This window comes from Gadus morhua, chromosome 18 (genome assembly GCF_902167405.1).
Source record: "Gadus morhua chromosome 18, gadMor3.0, whole genome shotgun sequence".
NCBI classification, from domain to species: domain Eukaryota; kingdom Metazoa; phylum Chordata; class Actinopteri; order Gadiformes; family Gadidae; genus Gadus; species Gadus morhua.
In genome coordinates, this window is record NC_044065.1 from 17595551 (window position 1) to 17613712 (window position 18162).

Below are 18162 nucleotides of genomic sequence, written 5' to 3' on the forward strand. Positions count from 1 at the left end.
GACAAAAGTTAAAATTGTGACGAAAGTGGTTATGCTGTTCCCTTCCTGTATTTACCTTTGACAGTCGCTCAGTGGCGCAAATGTTTTGATCGTGTAATTACCGTCTTATGAACGATAAATTCCGTTATAAATGTCGTATTATCATCGCGACGTCCGCGTCGAGGACCGCCGACCTTCCTCCGTGAAGCGGACACGATACGGAGCGTTTTAACATATAACGCGATGTTATTAAGAGTACATAGCCGCTCTACTACAGGGATTCCAGAGCCATCACAACAATCCAGGATCCTCTGGTCCCCAAATGCCCCACACAGACGATAGCGAAGATGACATCTGGGAATACAAACCCCTCAGGAAGAAAAAGAAGACTGCATCTGCAAGCCATTCCAAAAAAACCTCCAAGAAAAACAACTGTTCCTCATCGAAGTCAGATGGCAGTATTAGCAATGGACATGTCTCTCACACATCTATAAACATCACTGGGAGTATTAACAAAGGACATGTCCTTCACAAATCTGTTAACCACACTGATAGTATTAGGAATCGAAATGTCCCTCACACATCTGTAAACAAATCTAGTAGTATAATGAATGGAAATGTCCCTCACACATCTGTAAACAACACTGGTAGTATTAGGAATGGAAATGTCCCTCACACATCGTTAAACCACCCTGTTAGTATTAGCCATGGAGATTTCTCTGTTATTAATCTTGGCCAAAGCGACCAAGAGGCTGCCACCGCGTCACATACTCTCTGCCCACATAGACCGGAGCCTACAGGTGATGGAGCTTCAGAAAGTGATTTCTGTCCCATTTGTCAGATGCCCTTCTCCATCCTTGTGGGAAAGTCTGAAATAGGGCATGTGACAGAATGCCTTGACATCCCCAGGGACGATACCCTAGGTAAAGGCATGTTGATATCCATCTGGTTTTGTTATGTTTGAAATGAATGGTTATAGTATGCAAAACAAATGGTGTCAGTAAAGGTTGTTGAAGTAAACGTGTTATTTGCCTTGCCATTGTATGACTTGCTGTTTGTACACACAGCACATTGTTTTTTAATCTTTAAATATGGCCCAAATGTCATAACATTTTGATAATAATTGAATATACAGCCAGTATATTGTATCATATTTTACAAAATATACTCATATTAGTAATTATTTGTAGATCTCATATATTGTAATATTACAACAAAAAATTAAATAAAAAATAAAGAAAACTGGCAAGTTTATTTATAAAGCCCACTTAAACAGAAAGGACATCCAGGGTGATTTTAGGGATCACAATTAAAGGACAATTAAGAAGGGAAGAAATGTTTTTCACCAATAACTAACTTTGCTTTGTAAACTTTCTACAGAATGCCCAGACGGTATCCAGTGTTCCTCCAACGTCCTGAACCACTACAGGAGATACAACCACACATTACTGGCCCAAAGTCGAGCCGCCAACGCCTCCGTCTTGTTCTCCCTCACTCAGGCAGGCGAGACCCCCCGTGGCTCGGGGGTCCGCTCCCCGTCCCCCTTGGAGAGCTCACAGGACATCTTTTCGTCCTCTCTGCCCAATCCCCGCTGCCATCTTGCCTCAACACCGACTCGGTTGGCTTGTTCTCAGTCCAATACCACCGCTTCCCCGGTGGGTCGCCATCTTGCTTCAACGCCCACTCGGAACAGCCTTCTGCTGCTACGCTCCCCCCGTCCGGAGGACTTCAAGAAGAAGAAAGGATGGATGACACCGAAGGGGCCTAAAACTAAAGTGGCTGTGGAAAAAACGAAAACAACAGTGTCGTCAAGGCCCTGTGATGCGAACGGGCAGCCTGGAAGCCTGGAAGCTGAGAAACAGCCAGACAAACCGGAAGTTTGTCCTTTCGACGACGAGTCAATCTCCTTCTCCCCTCTTTCAGAGCTGCCTGCTGAACTGGAGCTGGAGGACGAGGTGGAGGGAGTGGTTGAGGGGAGTGGGTTAAGAAAGGCTCTGTTTCCTCCGAGCCTCGCTGAGGAGAACGAGGACGAGAGCGAAGAGTCCCTGGAGCTGTTCAGCGACGACGACTTCCTCAACGACTTCCTCGATCACCTGGAGACGGACATGGCGCCCGAGCGCGGAGCAGAGCAAGCCAACTCCCCTGTCAACAGCACACAGGTGGAAGCAGTTTTCTCATTAGCAGCACCTTCCAATCAGCCATCACACACAGCAGCTGTTGGCGTCACTCCCACCTCCACACACAGAGAAACCCATGGAAATCCTGCAGCCACCAACGTCCAATCCCCTCAAAGCGTCGTTCTGGAACGTTTACGGCAAAGCCTCACCGGTTCTAACAGCTTGCTCTGCCAAAGCGTGAGCAACATCAACAACAATTACCCAACACTTGGCTCTTCTCAAACCGCCAGCTCAACGTCAACCCAAGCAATGGCCCCTCGGAAGCCCGCCCTGAGCCAGATGAAGGCCGGCCAGGGACCTGGCCTCAAGCAGACCGACATCGGGGTGTTCTTTGGGCTCAAGCCCCTGAAGGAGAAGCAAGGAGAGCCTGGGAGTGCATCGCAGGATCTAGAAGCTGCCACCACCACCGCCCCAGACGCCCCCACGTTTAATGGTGCTGGGATCCAGCGTGGGAGTACGAGGGGGAGACGGGGGCGGGGCAATAGGGGAGCCAGAAGTGGGGCAGCGGGTCCCACGGGTGCTCGGGCAGACGCAGGGACCGGCTCGGCCGAAGGTGGGGGTCCTGGTTCAGGTAGTGCCCAAGGGGAAGGTTCTAGAGGCGGGAGGGGGAGGGGCAGGGGCAGGGGAAGGTGGAACAGGTGGGGAGCTGACAGGGACGGACCTCGACACTGTCCATTCTACAAGAAGATCCCAGGTGACATACACACACACACACATTTTTTTTATCATTGTGTGAATTTTGTTTGTATGATTTAAATATGTATTTGTTCATCCAGGGACCGGCTTTGCAATCGACGCCTTCAATTACGGACAGATTGAGGGGATCTTTTCTTATTTCCTCACCCACTTCCACTCGGACCACTACGGAGGACTGACCAAGAAATCCACCTTTCCAATCTACTGCAACAAAGTAGGTGGTACCTGCTGGTCCAGGCTGACATGGGGGGTGTAGTTAGTCATGCGATTACTCATTGAATGTATATGTACATGGGAAATGATAATGGGAATGTTTTAATTTGTGTGTTCATGCTGGGATGTGCTTATAATGTTAATAATAATTAATAATTACGGGAAGTGCCAATAGCATACAACCAGGAGTTTGGGGCTAAAAATAGCAAAATCCTGGATATATAATTGTAGTTAGAGGCACCTAACATTTCTGCTATGTTATACAACTGATGTCAATAGGGCCCCTAATATAATAGATACTAGGCTATTTGCCTAGGCATTCAAAAACCTTTCTGCATATATGAATGAAGTTATCCAACTTTAAAGTATATTCTGTGAATTGTGGCAATGCAGTATGTTGTGCTTCTCAAAATACATCCACTCAAAGTGCACTGAAAGGGAAAATATAGGTGCCATTTTTTTGAGAAACTGTATAACCATGAATGTAAAATGCAGGCCTATTATTTTCCATTAACAAGCTTCTCCTCCACCCTCATTACTGGGGAAGTGTGCAGCCCTTATCAGCTAAACTAAAGTACTGGCCTTGCTTCGCGTTGTGAATTCTAATTCGCCCATTGGCTCTCTCTGTCAAGAGTCGGATTCCGCTTTTCGTCGTTAACGCTCCGTTCAGAATGGCCTGTGGAAATTGAACAGATTGATAAAAAGCACCGGCTGTTATTCTTGAGTGGGTGGTTCAAGCCGAGGACAGAGAAATGCTTTTAAGAACCATTTCAATTTGCAGATTTAATAGACAGCCTATGTAAATGTGCACCTTTCGGCGCACCTCCCATACCCCCCTGTGTAACTCTCACTGCGTTGGTCATGAATAAATATGCTTTTAACTTCTTCGCAATGTCAGACTCTCCAGAGGAGTATGAGAGAACGTAGTTTAACGATGTGTTCATGGTGCACTGTGTGTGTGTTAACATTCATAAACAACTCAAACGTGGTCCACAAATCCTGCATGGGAGTGTTTTAAATACAGATGCACTATTGTTAAGGTCTAATCTGTAAAGCTATATTTTTGGATCTATTATGAATTATTATTTTTTAATTAAACACTGTGGTGTGTATTTAGTGTTTGCAAATTGGCTTTAAGTCGACAACGTGTTTGGAGTTAGCCTAAAGCTTAAAGATTTTCTTAGCTTTGATAATGCTTTGGTAATGCCAGAAGCAGGATGGGGACACCAGAGTTAAGGCGAGGGAGTTGGTTGAGAAATAAATGGATGATGTGATGATCCAATAGTTGGCTCGCTGGGTCAGAGGCCAACTGTGGCTGGCTGGGTCACAAGGTTACGTTGCCAGCTGGGTCCCAAGCTATCTGTTGTGGAGGAAACCAAACAGACAGCAATAAATCTCTATCCTTTAAGCAAATTTACTGAAAGTTTTGATTTGTGGGCAGGAAAGTGTGGTCGTGAGTCTTTCAACCGCTTCTAAAAGGCTCTGCCTGACCCCAAACGTCTGCATTCTAGCCCTAGCTATTCCTGACCTGGAGACAAAGTGCCTTTATGCCCTCCCTGCTCCTTAAAGACACGCTTCTCAATCAGATGTGTAACATGTATCTGGCACTTAAATGCCAGACACATGATAAGTTCCTAATCAAATTAATTGCTTTTGTGAAACCAAGAACGCTTGCATGTGTGATCATGGCATCTGGCGATGGATAACTAGATTTCGTTGTGGAAAATCTATTAAATTCTTAAAAAAGCACTCGGGGATAATGCAAATCAAATCCTGAAAGATGAATGCAGAATGCCAAACCCTTCCTTGGTGGCTCTGAGTGGACCAGATTCCAGCTGAGCTGATTCACCGGGGCCTGCAGGCAGGGTACACCTCACCCCCATGCCCTGAGGGACGCCTCTACCCACCTAACCCTGATGGCTCCTTCGAATCACAAGTCTACCGGTTGGAAGTTGAACCCTCCTGCTGTGTAGCAGTGTGCCATCAGAAAGCGCCGTTACCATGACCGCCATGGGGTTAAGCGCTGCGAGTGAAGGGGGGAGCCCTCGCAAGCACGTTTCTGGGCGTAACCATGACGATGGCTCGCAACGGGGAGAGCCAATCGGCCACTCGTTTGCTAGTGGGAGAGAGGTTCCCGGTTCTTCCCGGTTGCATTCGTGATTGCAAGGGCTACTCTGTGCTCTGTTCAGTCGTTTTTTTAAATTAGGTGGGGTACTAAAACCTTTATTTGTAGCTACTCTATTCCGATCTTTGATTGAATGCCTTGTTTGTTCCCAGCCCCACTTGTATGACACTCTGGATAAAAGTGTACTCTGCTCATTGACTCAATGTGAATGTAAACCCGGCAGCAAGGATTTAACGTGGTCCTCCACTGTGGGTGCAGATCACAGGGAACCTGGTGCGGAGCAAGCTGAAGGTGGAGGAGAAGTACCTCCACATACTGCCCATGAACAGCAGGGTGACGGTGGACGGCGTGGGGGTCATCCTGATGGAGGCCAACCAGTAAGTGACCTCTGTTGGGGTGTCCTCTCACCGTGGTCAGGGCGCAACAGAGCGAGATTCTGAAAAACAACACAAATATGATAATACCAATATGATAATGCCCCAGTAGGACCTATATCATGGTATTGGTTTATGCAGATTTTTTTAAATGAGTAACCCTTGCTGGAATATATTTGATATTGTAATTCCCTTTTCTGTGTGACAGACACTTATGAATCGCAGTGCCTGAGACCATGGGACTTGATTATGGCTCTGCTAAAAATAATGATGCATGTGTTCGAGGAGTTCATAAAATGGCTGTGGGCAGGATAGTCTAGGGGGCTAGGGTGCTTGACTCCCAGCTCAAACTTTCTGGCTTCCAACCCCAATGTTTACAGTCTACCTGCATCCAAAAGCAAGTTTCCTAACCCCCTACCTTCCACTTAAAACAAACTGCCATTGGCTTTCGATAAAGTGTCCGTTTTTAATTTCCATAGTATTGTAAGACGGACCACATCGTCCTCACAGGGTTAATTGTGTTCAGTGATAATCTAGTTCCCCACGCCGTCTCGCCTCGTCCTAGTTGTCCCGGAGCGGCCATGTTGCTGTTCTTCCTCCCGGACGGACAGATCGTCCTCCACACGGGCGACTTCCGCGCTGACCCGACGATGGAGACGCCTGAGCTGCGGAGCTATGGGGTCCAAACCCTGTACCTGGACACCACGTCAGTAGCCGTCCCCATGTCCCGTCCTCTCTCTCTCTTGAGCTCTTTCTTGGGCTCTGTCTGGTTCTCTCCCTCGACCTCTGTCCCCTCTGCCTCGTTCGCTCTCTCGTTTCTCTGTCGTCCTCTTTTCCTGCCTTTGTCTTTCTCTTCAAGTCTCTTCTTCTGTCTCTCCCCCTGTCTCTTACCTGGTCTCTAACTTTAATTCTCTGAACATAGTTATTGTTTGACTCTCAAAATGGTTGCAATGGTTCATTGAGGAATAACATTCCAAGCTTTCAGTGATTAAGTTACGCTCAAAACACAACGTTGTATTTGTAGTGCCTTTCATCCATGTCAGTGAGCTCCCACAGCAGATCCGAGGGGACGAACGCTACACCATGGAGTGACGGCGTGCTGCGTGTGTCTCTGCCCTGCCTCCAGGTACTGCAGTCCTGAGTACACCTTCCCCCGGCAGCAGGAGGCCATTAGCTTCGCCGCCAACACCGCCTTCGAGCTGGTCGCCCTCCACCCCCGCACCCTGGTGGTCTGCGGCTCCTACTCCATCGGCAAGGAGAAGGTCTTCTTAGGTAATGTTTACCACGTCTGCAAAGTTTCCACGGCCCTGAGGTAATGTTTACATGGTCTTCTTCTGAGGTAACGTCTACAAGTTGTAATTAGCTAATGTTGACGTTGTCTTTCTGAGGCAATGTTCACAAGGTCTTCTAAGGTAACGTTTCCATTGTCTTGGCTAACAGATGGCACTTTTAGGAAATCCTGAGTTTTTTTTTTACCATTTTATAAGTTTCAAATTGGTCAGGAGGTAGAGTGGGTTGACTTGGAACCTGAAGGTGGACAGTTCGATCCCCAGCTCTTCCTAGCTGATTTTCATGGTGTCCCTGAGCACCTAAAGCTAACCGCTCCTGATGCACTGGCAGTCGTCCTTGCCTGGTTGACTCTGCCACTTGTAAGTAAATTTGGATAAAAGGATCTGCTAAAATGCCCTAAAAAAATCAGGTTAGCTAAATGAAAGTAACGGGATGAAGCTTCGGTGTAACCTTTTAGAAGCAGTTTGCACTGCTACTTTTTCGTTTGTTTCTTTCCAATAGAAGACAACCTGTGTCGGTTAAGGTAGCATAGCATTTGTTCCAAACATGGCATGCACAAGCCGCACAATTTTTAACAAATATATTGCAATGTGTAGCAATGCTTTTTTATTGGTGTGTCTGGTCCAACTCAACTCGTTTTCACAATTCAATATTTTAAATTCATCCAAAATGAATGCACGTATTACCTCCTTAATTCCCAAATGAGTTGACGCAGAAAAACAATCAGATTACTGCAATTAAAAATAAGACGTTTAATTAAAAAAGCGCATATATTTTTCGGTCTTGGAACAGGTGGAACCGGTAAGCATGTTGCCAGGCGTAACCGTGACGATGGCTTTGCCACACGGCAACTTCCCCCGCTGTCGAACCACTCCTCTTCCCCTCTCTTCTCTTGGAGGATTCTCTTATGAGAGAAGAGCGAGTGTGTTGTGACTTTATGAAATATGTTCCCTCCTACGTTACCTAGCCCCCTCTGGCTCTGGTTAATGGAGCCGGCCTGTGTTGAACGGGGGCACCCCGTCCTCTGTCCTCGTGTAGCAGAAGCAGGAGAGCATGGGGGCCTGAAATTATCAGTGCATCCACAAATGGCTGGTGCTTTCAGACGCTGCCCGATGCACCAGTTGAAAGGGTTGAAAGAACAAGCCATCTTAGGCCTTGTCCAAACTGCGTCATGTGTTGATGGCCTTGGTTGACTATAATGAACGTATGCAACTGTAGGATTCATATTTATATATATATATGCCATTTGGTGAATGCGCTAACATTTTGAATATCCTCCTGCAATACATTCTTAGAAGAAGGTTATGTTGAGTAAAGTTTACAAGGTCTTTCTAAGGTAATATTTACAATGTTCCAATGTCGTTTTTCCAGTGTGGTTTTTTTATTAGGATTGTGCTTTGTTGTAAGATACATTTTGTATTTTATTTTTTGTCCGTAGCGCTGGCAGATGCCCTTGGGTCCAATGTCTGTCTCTCCAGGGACAAGTACAACACCATGTGCTGCCTGGAGTCGGAGCCAATCAGAAAGCTGCTCACCACGGACTGGAAGGCCGCCCAAGTCCATGTATTACCCATGATGCAACTCAATGTCAAGGTATGTGCACCTTGTTTACCTGGATTTTTGGAAGTTCCATGATTGTTTATCCTTAACTGGATGTTATAAAGTTGGGATAAGTACAAGTAGGAGTGACCTCACAACTGATTGACCAATGGTGTTCATCTTAAGCCTGACCAATCACAAACATTAGCCTACTTGTTCCGGTCCCATGCACTTTACATACCATATAAAATGAACCGCCTGCTTAATAGACCCTCTCACACGCACAGTTGAGCCTGGACCAATCAGATTATGTTGATCGATGTTGTCCTCAAACAACAATAAATCATAGCAGATAAAACAATTTGGATGGATGACTAATATCATGACTAATATCATGACTAATAGGCTCCTCCTAGCTGAGTGTCGAGGTGTCCCTGAGCAAGACACCCCTAACTGCTCCTGACGAGCTGGCTGTCGCCTCGCATGGTCGTCTCCGCCGTCGGTGTGTCAATGTATGTATTAGCCGTTGTACGTCGCTTTGGATAACGGCTGCTAAAAGTCTGCTAAATGCCTTAAATGTAAATGTCAAATATAATATCAACTTGGAATTTATGAACAAATGTCTCTGTTTGGGCTTGGCTGTGCAGGGCCTTTGAAAACTCTCCAGGCTTTTTTACCCCAGTAGCAAGAGGGTCCAGTGAGTCTATTTCCCCGATGACCTAAAGACATCAATTCAATTTAAAATTGGACCGTTGAAGTTAGTTGTTGCTTTCCCATACTCGCATTCCACTGAACATCATTAGTTGAATACCTACATACAGTCAAATCCCTCACAGGGCTTCACGAGGCAAATCATACAGCCCCCACGAAAACACCTAAATGGAAAGGAAACACCCCAAAAACCCAGAGAGAGGTGACTTTGAGAAGGAACACAGACGGGGTATCCACCCCTTCCAGGGGACGCTTGGGACTGAAGTAGCTGCTGAATGGACAGACAAATAATGGAAGTCAAACATATTTTAGTTTGACAAAATGAATGTGTTTTTTTAAAATCTGAATCGATGATTATTTCCCAGATTCCATTCTAAGAAGTGCATTACCCATTGCAGGAACTCTACTTCTTTTGCTGCTGCTGTTGTTCACCAGTTGTTTTTGTAGAGCTCTGCTTACGCACTGAGGTGGCCTAACAGCCCTATCACATTCAGACCGGGGTCTATGCATATTCAGGTGGGAAGGAAGGAGCCTCAGCTAATTAGTAAATGCTAATCACAACGATCAATTAGCACCTCAGGTCACCTCTGCTCAGCGAACACGATTGGATACAGCGGCCTGCCTGTGAAACGGCAGATAATGTGGCTGACTTCTTTATAATTTCCGCAATTTATTTTCATCCAGAATGGCTGACTGGGATTTGGGGGGGGGGGGGGGGGGGGGGCTGGTAACAAGTCTGTTTCTTAAGTTGAACCCAGGACAGGAATAAAGCAAGCTTGTTCTAAAGACGTGCTTTCTTCTTGTTATGAATGGGTCACCTTGAATATCATATCACATGAGGTTATTCATAGCCGTAGTCATGAGGCTGGGTTGGTTGGCGCCACAAAGGTGTCTGTGGATGTTTTCTGTTTTTAATTGGAACAAACTGTTGGAAGCTCAGTGTCTATGTGGGGAGGGATTGTTTAAAGGGAGATCTTATCGTATTTGGAGGCTTATATTTTTAGAATTTGGTTTGTTAAAACACAAAGGTACGATGACTTGAATTGGTTTTCTTGGGATATATTTGGGGAGGTTATAAACTTTAAGGTATTCTAGGGTCGGGGGGATTGTAGGGTTAAAGGGTTCCAGGGTTTTAGTGTCAGAGGATTTAAGGATAATGTTTTCCAAGCTTGCTTTTCATGTCAGCTTTCCACACACTACATAATATGTTTATCTAATGTGTGCATATGTATCTCTAAAGTGAGGTAAAATGGAATTGATTGATTAAAAAATATATTTGTGTGTGTGTGTGTGTGTGTGTGTGTGTGTGTGTGTGTGTGTGTGTGTGTGTGTGTGTGTGTGTGTGTGTGTGTGTGTGTGTGTGTGTGTGTGTGTGTGTGTGTGTGGAGTCAGCATGCACATGATGCCCATGCTGTCAAACTGCTGATATATTCCTGAGCGTTATATCACTGGTTCTTAAGGTTCCCCAGCTAAGTCCTCATGTCGTCCTCTGTCCGCAGAAGCTGCAGGACCACCTGAGCAGGTTCTCTGCTCAGTACGATCGGCTGGTGGCCTTCAAACCCACTGGCTGGACCTTCAGTAAGCAGATGGATTCAGTGGACGACATTCGGCCCCAGATCTATGGAAACATAACACTATACGGTAAATAAATACCATTCTGTGCTGCACTGTTTCCGCTGCCTTGTTAAACTACAGCGTGCAATTCGGTTGAACAGATGGACAAACTCAAACTCATGAGCTCCTAAAGGCTGCAGCACCACCACGCATTTCCATCAACCCTAAACCCCCTCCTCTCCAAGGAACAGCCATAAACCCCCTCCCCTCCAAGGAACAGCCATAAACCCCCTCCCCTCCAAGGAACAGCCATAAACCCCCTCCCCTCCAAGGAACAGCCATAAAACTCCTCCCCTCCAAGGAACAGCCATAAAACCCCTCCCCTCCAAGGAACAGCCATAAACCCTCCCTCCTCAAAGGACCAGTCCCAACCCCTCCCTCCTCAAAGGACCAGTCCCAACCCCTCCCTCCTCAAAGGACCAGTCCCAACCCCTCCCTCCTCAAAGGACCAGTCCCAACCCCTCCCTCCTCAAAGGACCAGTCCCAACCCCTCCCTCCTCAAAGGACCAGTCTCAAGCCCTCCCTCCTCAAAGGACCAGTCCCAACCCCTCCCTCCTCAAAGGACCAGTCCCAACCCCTCCCTCCTCAAGGGACCAGTCTCAAGCAGTCCCTGCCCCCTCAAACGGCGACCTTCCCAAATGACTTTTTGGCTAATTTTAGGGGTGACAGAATACTTGTTTGTCCTGCAAATCTCAACCAAACCTTCCCTCACCCCTCAAACAAACTCTCACCTTTTTTTTGTATATCTCAAACTCACAGACCAAACCCACTTTCCCATGTGTTTGGTAAATCCTTATCTTATGAACCACATCAAAGACGCTGTGAGTCCCTGTGCGAGGCGAATTTCCTGGAAAGGGCCTAGGTTCATTAAAAAACAATGACAGTCACAGGAGGACATGTACACGACTGACGCAGACAGACGTTCCCCTCGTCGCTCCTCTTAATTACTTTTATTTTCCAAACATGTCCTGGCACGGCGGCAGACAGCTGGCTTCCTGAAAGTTTTACTCTCACTAACTTTGCATCTTCTCTCTGTTCTGAAGTGTTACAGACAACGCCCTTTGTGCGAATACCAAGCACATGGTACCCCAGACTGTGAAACGACACGGTCTGGCAGGCTATCCTGTTGAATATGGAGTTTTACAGCACAAATCAATTGAAAAATAAACGTTGATTATTTTTCATTTTATTTAAATTCTTTTTTTTTTTTATATTATTATTATAAATTTCTTTATTTTATTTCTGTTGAGTCAATTATTTGGAAAAAATATACTGTTTCAATTCAGTAATTAATTGTAAAACGTGTTTGTTTCCTTCTGACAGGAGTGCCCTACAGCGAGCACAGCAGCTTCCTGGAGATGAAGCGCTTCGTGCAGTGGCTGCGCCCTCTGAAGATCATCCCCACGGTGAACGCAGGCAGCTGGGCCAGCCGCAAGGCCATGGAGGGCTGCTTCAGGGACTGGCTCGCCGGGGATAAGGCCAGCCACTAAACATGAGACGGTCCCCCATTTTAACATCACTTGATACAACGTCGCTTCCAAGCCATTACATGCAGACGGACCAGTACCTACCCACTAGTCGGTGGCCAGTAGGACATGATCGTCATACAACTGGGGGGTGGATCCTCCCACTGGGAGTCAATTTTAAATGGCACCTTATGGCTAATCTACATCACATTTTCTGGTAAAACAGCGGCCCTTAACCGACCTGCATTACTTTGAGACGGATCACCTTGAAGAAATACTCGCTTACTGACTTTAATGGTTTGCAACAACATTGGTAACGAATTCAAAACACGCCGCATCACATCCGTTATACGACTGAAAGGTACTATGAATGTTGGATAATTGGCTGTCTGTAATATAATCCACAATCTAGTTTGAACAATCATGTGGAATCCCCTTAACTTGGCATTCCTTTTTTAGTATACAGTTTTTTAATCAAGTTGCATTTCTATTTTCATATAAAAGCAGTATCTTACAGACGTTCTAGAGATGTACTCGCCGATGCATATGTACCCGGTTCAGAATATATTCATATGTTGTTGTACTTCCTACAGTTACCATTTATACCACTAAATGATATTGCACAACCCCCCCCCCCCCCCCCCCCCCCCCCCCCCCCCCCCCCGCCGCCCTATTGTCAATGGGTTAATTAAGCCTAATAAATGCTTTTGTATGCTTTATCATTAGTCGTACTTGACTTTATTTGGGGTATCCTCTTAAGAGTTGTGTAATAAATATGGGGGTTACCTAAAGAATATAAGACATTATGAAAATACAGTTGAAACTAGACCAAACGTGCGTCTGTCTGTCTGTCTGTCTGTCTGTGTGTGTGTGTGTGTGTGTGTGTGTGTGTGTGTGTGTGTGTGTGTGTGTGTGTGTGTATATTGGTGGTTCCGTGGCAAACATAAACAGGGACGCTTTAAGGCAGGGAAAACCACAAACAAACACACAAAGTGAGGGAGGTGCAAAACATTTGAGTAGCAGGTGAGATAGGAGATCACAAAAGCAATTAAGGCAGCTAACTTAAAGAAGAATACAAAAGGGAAAGATAAGGAGCTGGTGTTGCTGGAAAGAAATAATAGAAATAGAGACAAAAGCTAGAGGCAGATTAGGAGATATGAGCGAGAGGTGAGAAGACGGAACCCATATTACGAGCACAACAGTAGCAAAATGCCAGGCAGCAAATGGGCCGAATATGGCTGAAAATAAAATGGGCAAGGAGTAAAGGAGTGGAGATGATCGCTTCCAGCAGTCTAAGCAGGTCTGAGGTAAGGGCCCACCATCGGGATTAGGTGAACCCTTCAGACTCAGCCATTAGCTGCTCATATAGCTTGTCGTTCATTTGACAGCTGACCACCGATGTAAACCATAGAACCTGGTGTGATTATATGATTGTTAACTTTAGCATTGTTTTGCATTGTAGCGTGGACTGCAAAACAACTACCCTCTGGAGTTAATATCGTTTGAACTTGGAGTTTCTTGGAAGGCAATAAAAAGAAAGGCATCAATATTCACCATACAAAGTGCACAGCACTTATAAATGCAGTGTACGGACTGTTTTACACCAGGAGCTCATTGAAGAAATGCCGAACTAGCCATATACTTTTGATTATCAACAAGAGAAGCGAGAAAGCAGTTGAGCAAAGTTGTTCGATTCTACAGCAAAAAGCAAGCTAAAAAAGTCAGCACATTGGAAGGATCATTAACCTGAACAGATGGAAATTAACAAAGAATTGCTGATCAAGTTCCCGACTGCAATACGTACATTGTGCATAAACATGATTGCATTGGCCAACTCTATCCTCACAGGAGTTCAGGCACGGAATGTTTGACAGCTTTGTAAATCAAGTGTGTCAGCTTTGTAAATCAAGTGTGACTGCTTTGTAAATCAAGTGTGTCAGCTTTGTAAATCAAGTGTGTCAGCTTTGTAAATCAAGTGTGTCAGCTTTGTAAGTCAAGTGTGACAGCTTTGTAAATCAAGTGTGTCAGCTTTGTAAATCAAGTGTGTCAGCTTTGTGCATTCAAAGCTGTAATGTTGAATACATGATCCAACAGACATACACATGCTTCTGCAATTCCACTAAGCAGCTGACAACGTATGAGGAGCCTTATGAGTCCCAATGACTTGCAGTCAGTGGACGTGTCTAGTGTGTGCTTTGCGCAGTATCATGAGTGCATTTACACTTCCTGTTAAAAGAAAAAGAGAAAAGCGTTGCATCACCAATAACAGAACTTCAATGATGGGATGTGGGAATTTTACTTTTCCAGTGAGCATCTCTTTCAGTTTAAGGCTTTGACTTTGGAGATCAGTTTTGCTGTTTCTCTAAAGAGTGATGCCGGAGGAATAATTCTAAAACTGTTACAAGACATGAAAACTTGTTGCAGAAACTACATCAAGAAGGCCCTCAAAGACATGTGAACCAGCCTAGAAGACACTCCCGGACAATAAGAACCAGCCAAGAAGACAGTCAATGACAATGTGAACCAGCCTAGAAGACACACTTGGACAATGTGAATCAAGAAACCATCAAAACCTGATCTCTTTCACTGTGCCGGGTGCAGCAGCCTACCATGCTTCAGCAGGATGAGGTCTCTTTCTTGTCTCTGCTTAACGCAGTTGTTGAATGGGAGGGGAGAGCAGCAAGGAAGGGTGATCATCTCTTGAGAATGAAATTTAGGATTTCTGGATAGAGGTGGCAAAGCACATGGATGTTGCGAGGGATTAAAGACTTAGTTTGGCATCGCCATGACTCTCAGCAATTCAGCTGGGGAACAGCCAACCTCCCACATGATGCTTGAATGCAAGAATGCTTATCAAAACTCAATTAGAAGTCAGCAGGAGAGGCTGCTGGAGAATAGCATGCGTGTTTGAATACGCGTGCAAAGAAACAGCATCTGCTGCCAAACTTTCAGACCGTCACAGAGGATGCCTTTGTGGTTGACTAGAGGCGCATCAGCCTGAGGTAGACAGGGACATCAGCCCTGCTTAAAACCAAAAATACTGTAGATAACGTTCTGTTATGTCCTTACTCGTTCAAAAGAATAATCAGATAAACCAAAGAGAAAGGGGGGTATTGGGAAAGGAGGAGGAGATACACTGTTCCTCAATCACACAAATTTGAATACAAACGCAATGTCATGGATATCATATCTGTGATCCAGTCCACATATGTGGAATTAGTTGTGTTTGTTTGCGAGTGCCTTGTAACAGTCAGTGGTATTGCTTTATAAGGTGACGTATGCTACAGAGGAGCAGATGGGGCTTAGTTAGACACACACACGCTCACATAATCACTCATTTACCGGTTTGAAACCAATCATACCGTGAGACAGCGTTCAGAGTCATTTTTGGAACATATTTTTTTATTGTAGTATTTTAGCGTAGTATCTGGTGCTTCCTAGCTACCTATCAAGTTGGCATGTGCTCTCTCTCTCTATCACACACAAACACACACACACACACACACACACACACACACACACACACACACACACACACACACACACACACACACACACACACACACACACACACACACACACACACACACAGTCTAACCATAATAACCTTTAGGGATGGAAAGCATACAGTATTAATATATACTGGATATATTCATTTTCAGGTTATAGTTTAACCAGTTTAAACTATACATTTAAAAACTAGGAGGGTGGTAAAACCTAAAACCACAACAAATATATGAAGGAAACATTGACTGATATGGAATGCGTGAATCAATATTAAATAAATAAATAAAACACATGCAAATGAATAAATAAATGAGGCAATCCATTTATAAATAAATGTAAATATAATCAATATAGTGAAATAAAAACACGTTTTTATTTTTTAGAAGGAAGTTTTTCTAAAGGATTACTGTTCAGGGGACTTTGCCACACTGTATGTAAATCCGGGAACTTTTTCCCATCATGCTACATTTATTTGTTTAATGCCACATTTATTTCATAGTGACACATTTCCATCTGGTATATTAAAATAAGTGCAGCATATTTATTAAATCAATTTAATCAATCATCATGTCATGACGTTTTCAGTGTGGTCCATGGTTTGCGCTGCGCATGCGCGTTTGGCAGTCATCGGATTCGGAACGCATGGAAGCAGGTAAATGGAAACCGTAACGCAGTCCGTGCACACAATTATCCTCAGAGTTTGTGTAGTGTTTCTTAGTTCTCTATCATAGTGAACTTTTATCAGCTGCCGAGGTATTTACTGGTAAAACGTGCATCACCGGGTGCACGTTTTTTCTAGGTTGCTAGCAATACATTTTTAGCTCACCTCGGCTAAAGCACGTGCTGGCCGACATTAGCAGCAGGGTGGAAAAGTTTTTGAGTTTTCTTAAACAACACGTTAGCTTATATCGCTCAAGCAGAGTAATAAATATATCGGTATAGCTGCTGCATGTGGTTCCGCAACTAGAGCGGTTTGGCCGGTACCCGGAACGTTGCTGGTTCGATCCCCGGCGTCTCCTAGCTGGGGGTATCCCTGAAAAAGGCACCCTGACGAGCCGGCTGTCGCCTTGCCTGGTTGACACGGTGTGTAAGGTGAACTTGAATGTGTTTGGGTTAGGGTTTAAGTTCAGCCTGAGAGCTGAACTTAAAGAATGAGTGAAGAATGAGTCTGATCTCATCTTCTTTGTTTCGCCATGCCAATGTAGGTTTAAACCTACATTACATCAATGTAGGTTTATATTATTCAGTGTTCTGAGCGTGATATACTTGCATATATGACTAACCGTGTATAATTAACTCTCAAGAGCCCAATTTGAATCGACAGAAATGTCCGTGCAAAACGTTGACCTGATGGCTTTTGGACCAAACATGCACATTCCGCTGAGAAGACCGTCCACTGGCCCGGGGGGCGCACCGGCCTTCCCGCTGTCACCGCCAGTCCTCTCCTTCGCCAGAGGTGTGCCGGACGCACGCTTCCGTTATCAGCATCTGTGGTTTCAGCGAGGGGATGGTATAAAAATCAGGGATTTGTGAATGAGTGAACGAAACTTTTTTTTTATTGTTACAGGGGATGCACCGTCTATCATTATGGAAGTGGATGATTCGGTAGGTATTCGCCTTCGTTTTCCTTTTTGTCAAACAAACGAGTCCCGGGGTAGTTCTTGCCACTACCCTGATAACTCGTTTTGGGAACTTATTTAAAAAATGTTACTATTTTGTTTCTCAGCTGAAAGGATCCTCTCCTCCACCAATAGTCCTGAACTTCTGCAACTACTGCAGTAAGCAAGGTAAATTAACCGTCATCTGAGGTGCTCCCACTCACTGAACCATCGGGTCCTTCTAAGCATTTTTATTTATGGATTGTTTTGAAAACAATATGGTCTGCTCAACTTTTTACTTCAAACCTTATGCCTTTTTTCTGAGCTGTGTATACCGGCATTTCTTATCGTACATTTTAAACACAGGATATATCCCTAAATTCACCAATGGAAGTAGCGGATATCTCGTAATTTAACACATTTTTATACATTATCATTATATCATTGAGTTTTTCAAAAGCTGACTTTTTTTCTTTTTGGAATGCCATTGCTATTGGTTCCTCAGGGCATCCCTCTGCCCGCCCACACGCCTCATGTTCCTCTACCTAGCAGTAGACCAGGCGCGTCGTTAGACCTGGGCATTCGGGGCTATAGCCCCGGATCTTTTGGGATCAGCCCCGGATCTCAGCCGTAAAAAAAAAAAAAAATTAAAAAAAAAAAAATTATGTATATACATATATATAGCTGCTTTCATACACGTAAGTACTGGCTGCTCTTCTGAATATATGCTGCATCGTTGCAGCAACATTGAAGACGATCGCGTTGACTTCTGCGGTCTGTTCTGCCTCCATGCTGTCTGCGTCAAACCAAAACAAACCTGAGTGACAGCGGCCGCACTTATCCCGCCTCCTGCAAATGTACGTAATATCCCTC

At 44.9% G+C, this 18162-nt stretch overlaps 2 protein-coding genes across 4 annotated transcripts in view; both read left to right on the forward strand.

Annotated features, from left to right (window-relative positions):
* The first annotated feature begins 39 nt into the window (after positions 1 to 39).
* On the forward strand, positions 40 to 12822 carry dclre1a (DNA cross-link repair 1A (PSO2 homolog, S. cerevisiae)). Its single transcript, XM_030339946.1, has 9 exons — positions 40 to 902; positions 1360 to 2850; positions 2933 to 3066; positions 5449 to 5567; positions 6130 to 6270; positions 6691 to 6836; positions 8293 to 8447; positions 10604 to 10745; positions 12042 to 12822. The coding sequence occupies exons 1-9, from the start codon at positions 302 to 304 to the stop codon at positions 12206 to 12208; spliced, it is 3096 nt and encodes a 1031-aa protein (XP_030195806.1). The 5' UTR covers positions 40 to 301; the 3' UTR covers positions 12209 to 12822.
* A 3471-nt stretch (positions 12823 to 16293) lies between these two features.
* tdrd1 (tudor domain containing 1) overlaps positions 16294 to 18162 on the forward strand; it is a 40299-nt gene continuing 38430 nt past the window's right edge. For 2 of the 3 annotated variants that reach the window (XM_030339931.1, XM_030339932.1), the window contains exons 1-4: positions 16294 to 16343; positions 17016 to 17147; positions 17259 to 17296; positions 17418 to 17478. In XM_030339931.1, the coding sequence (XP_030195791.1) occupies positions 16301 to 16343; positions 17016 to 17147; positions 17259 to 17296; positions 17418 to 17478 (274 nt within the window). In that variant the 5' untranslated portion in view covers positions 16294 to 16300. Of the gene's footprint in view, positions 16775 to 17015; positions 17148 to 17258; positions 17297 to 17417; positions 17479 to 18162 lie in introns of all 3 variants that reach the window. The other variant, XM_030339933.1, reaches the window with a different exon arrangement.

Bases quoted from the DNA above. Each gene is read 5' to 3' on its own strand.
- dclre1a (XM_030339946.1), top strand. From the start codon at position 302: ATGCCCCACACAGACGATAGCGAAGATGACATCTGGGAATACAAACCC. The intron at 3,067-5,448 runs GTAGGTGGTACC...CTGTGGGTGCAG, and splicing joins TTCCAATCTACTGCAACAAA to ATCACAGGGAACCTGGTGCG. The intron at 6,837-8,292 runs GTAATGTTTACC...TTTTGTCCGTAG, and splicing joins CAAGGAGAAGGTCTTCTTAG to CGCTGGCAGATGCCCTTGGG.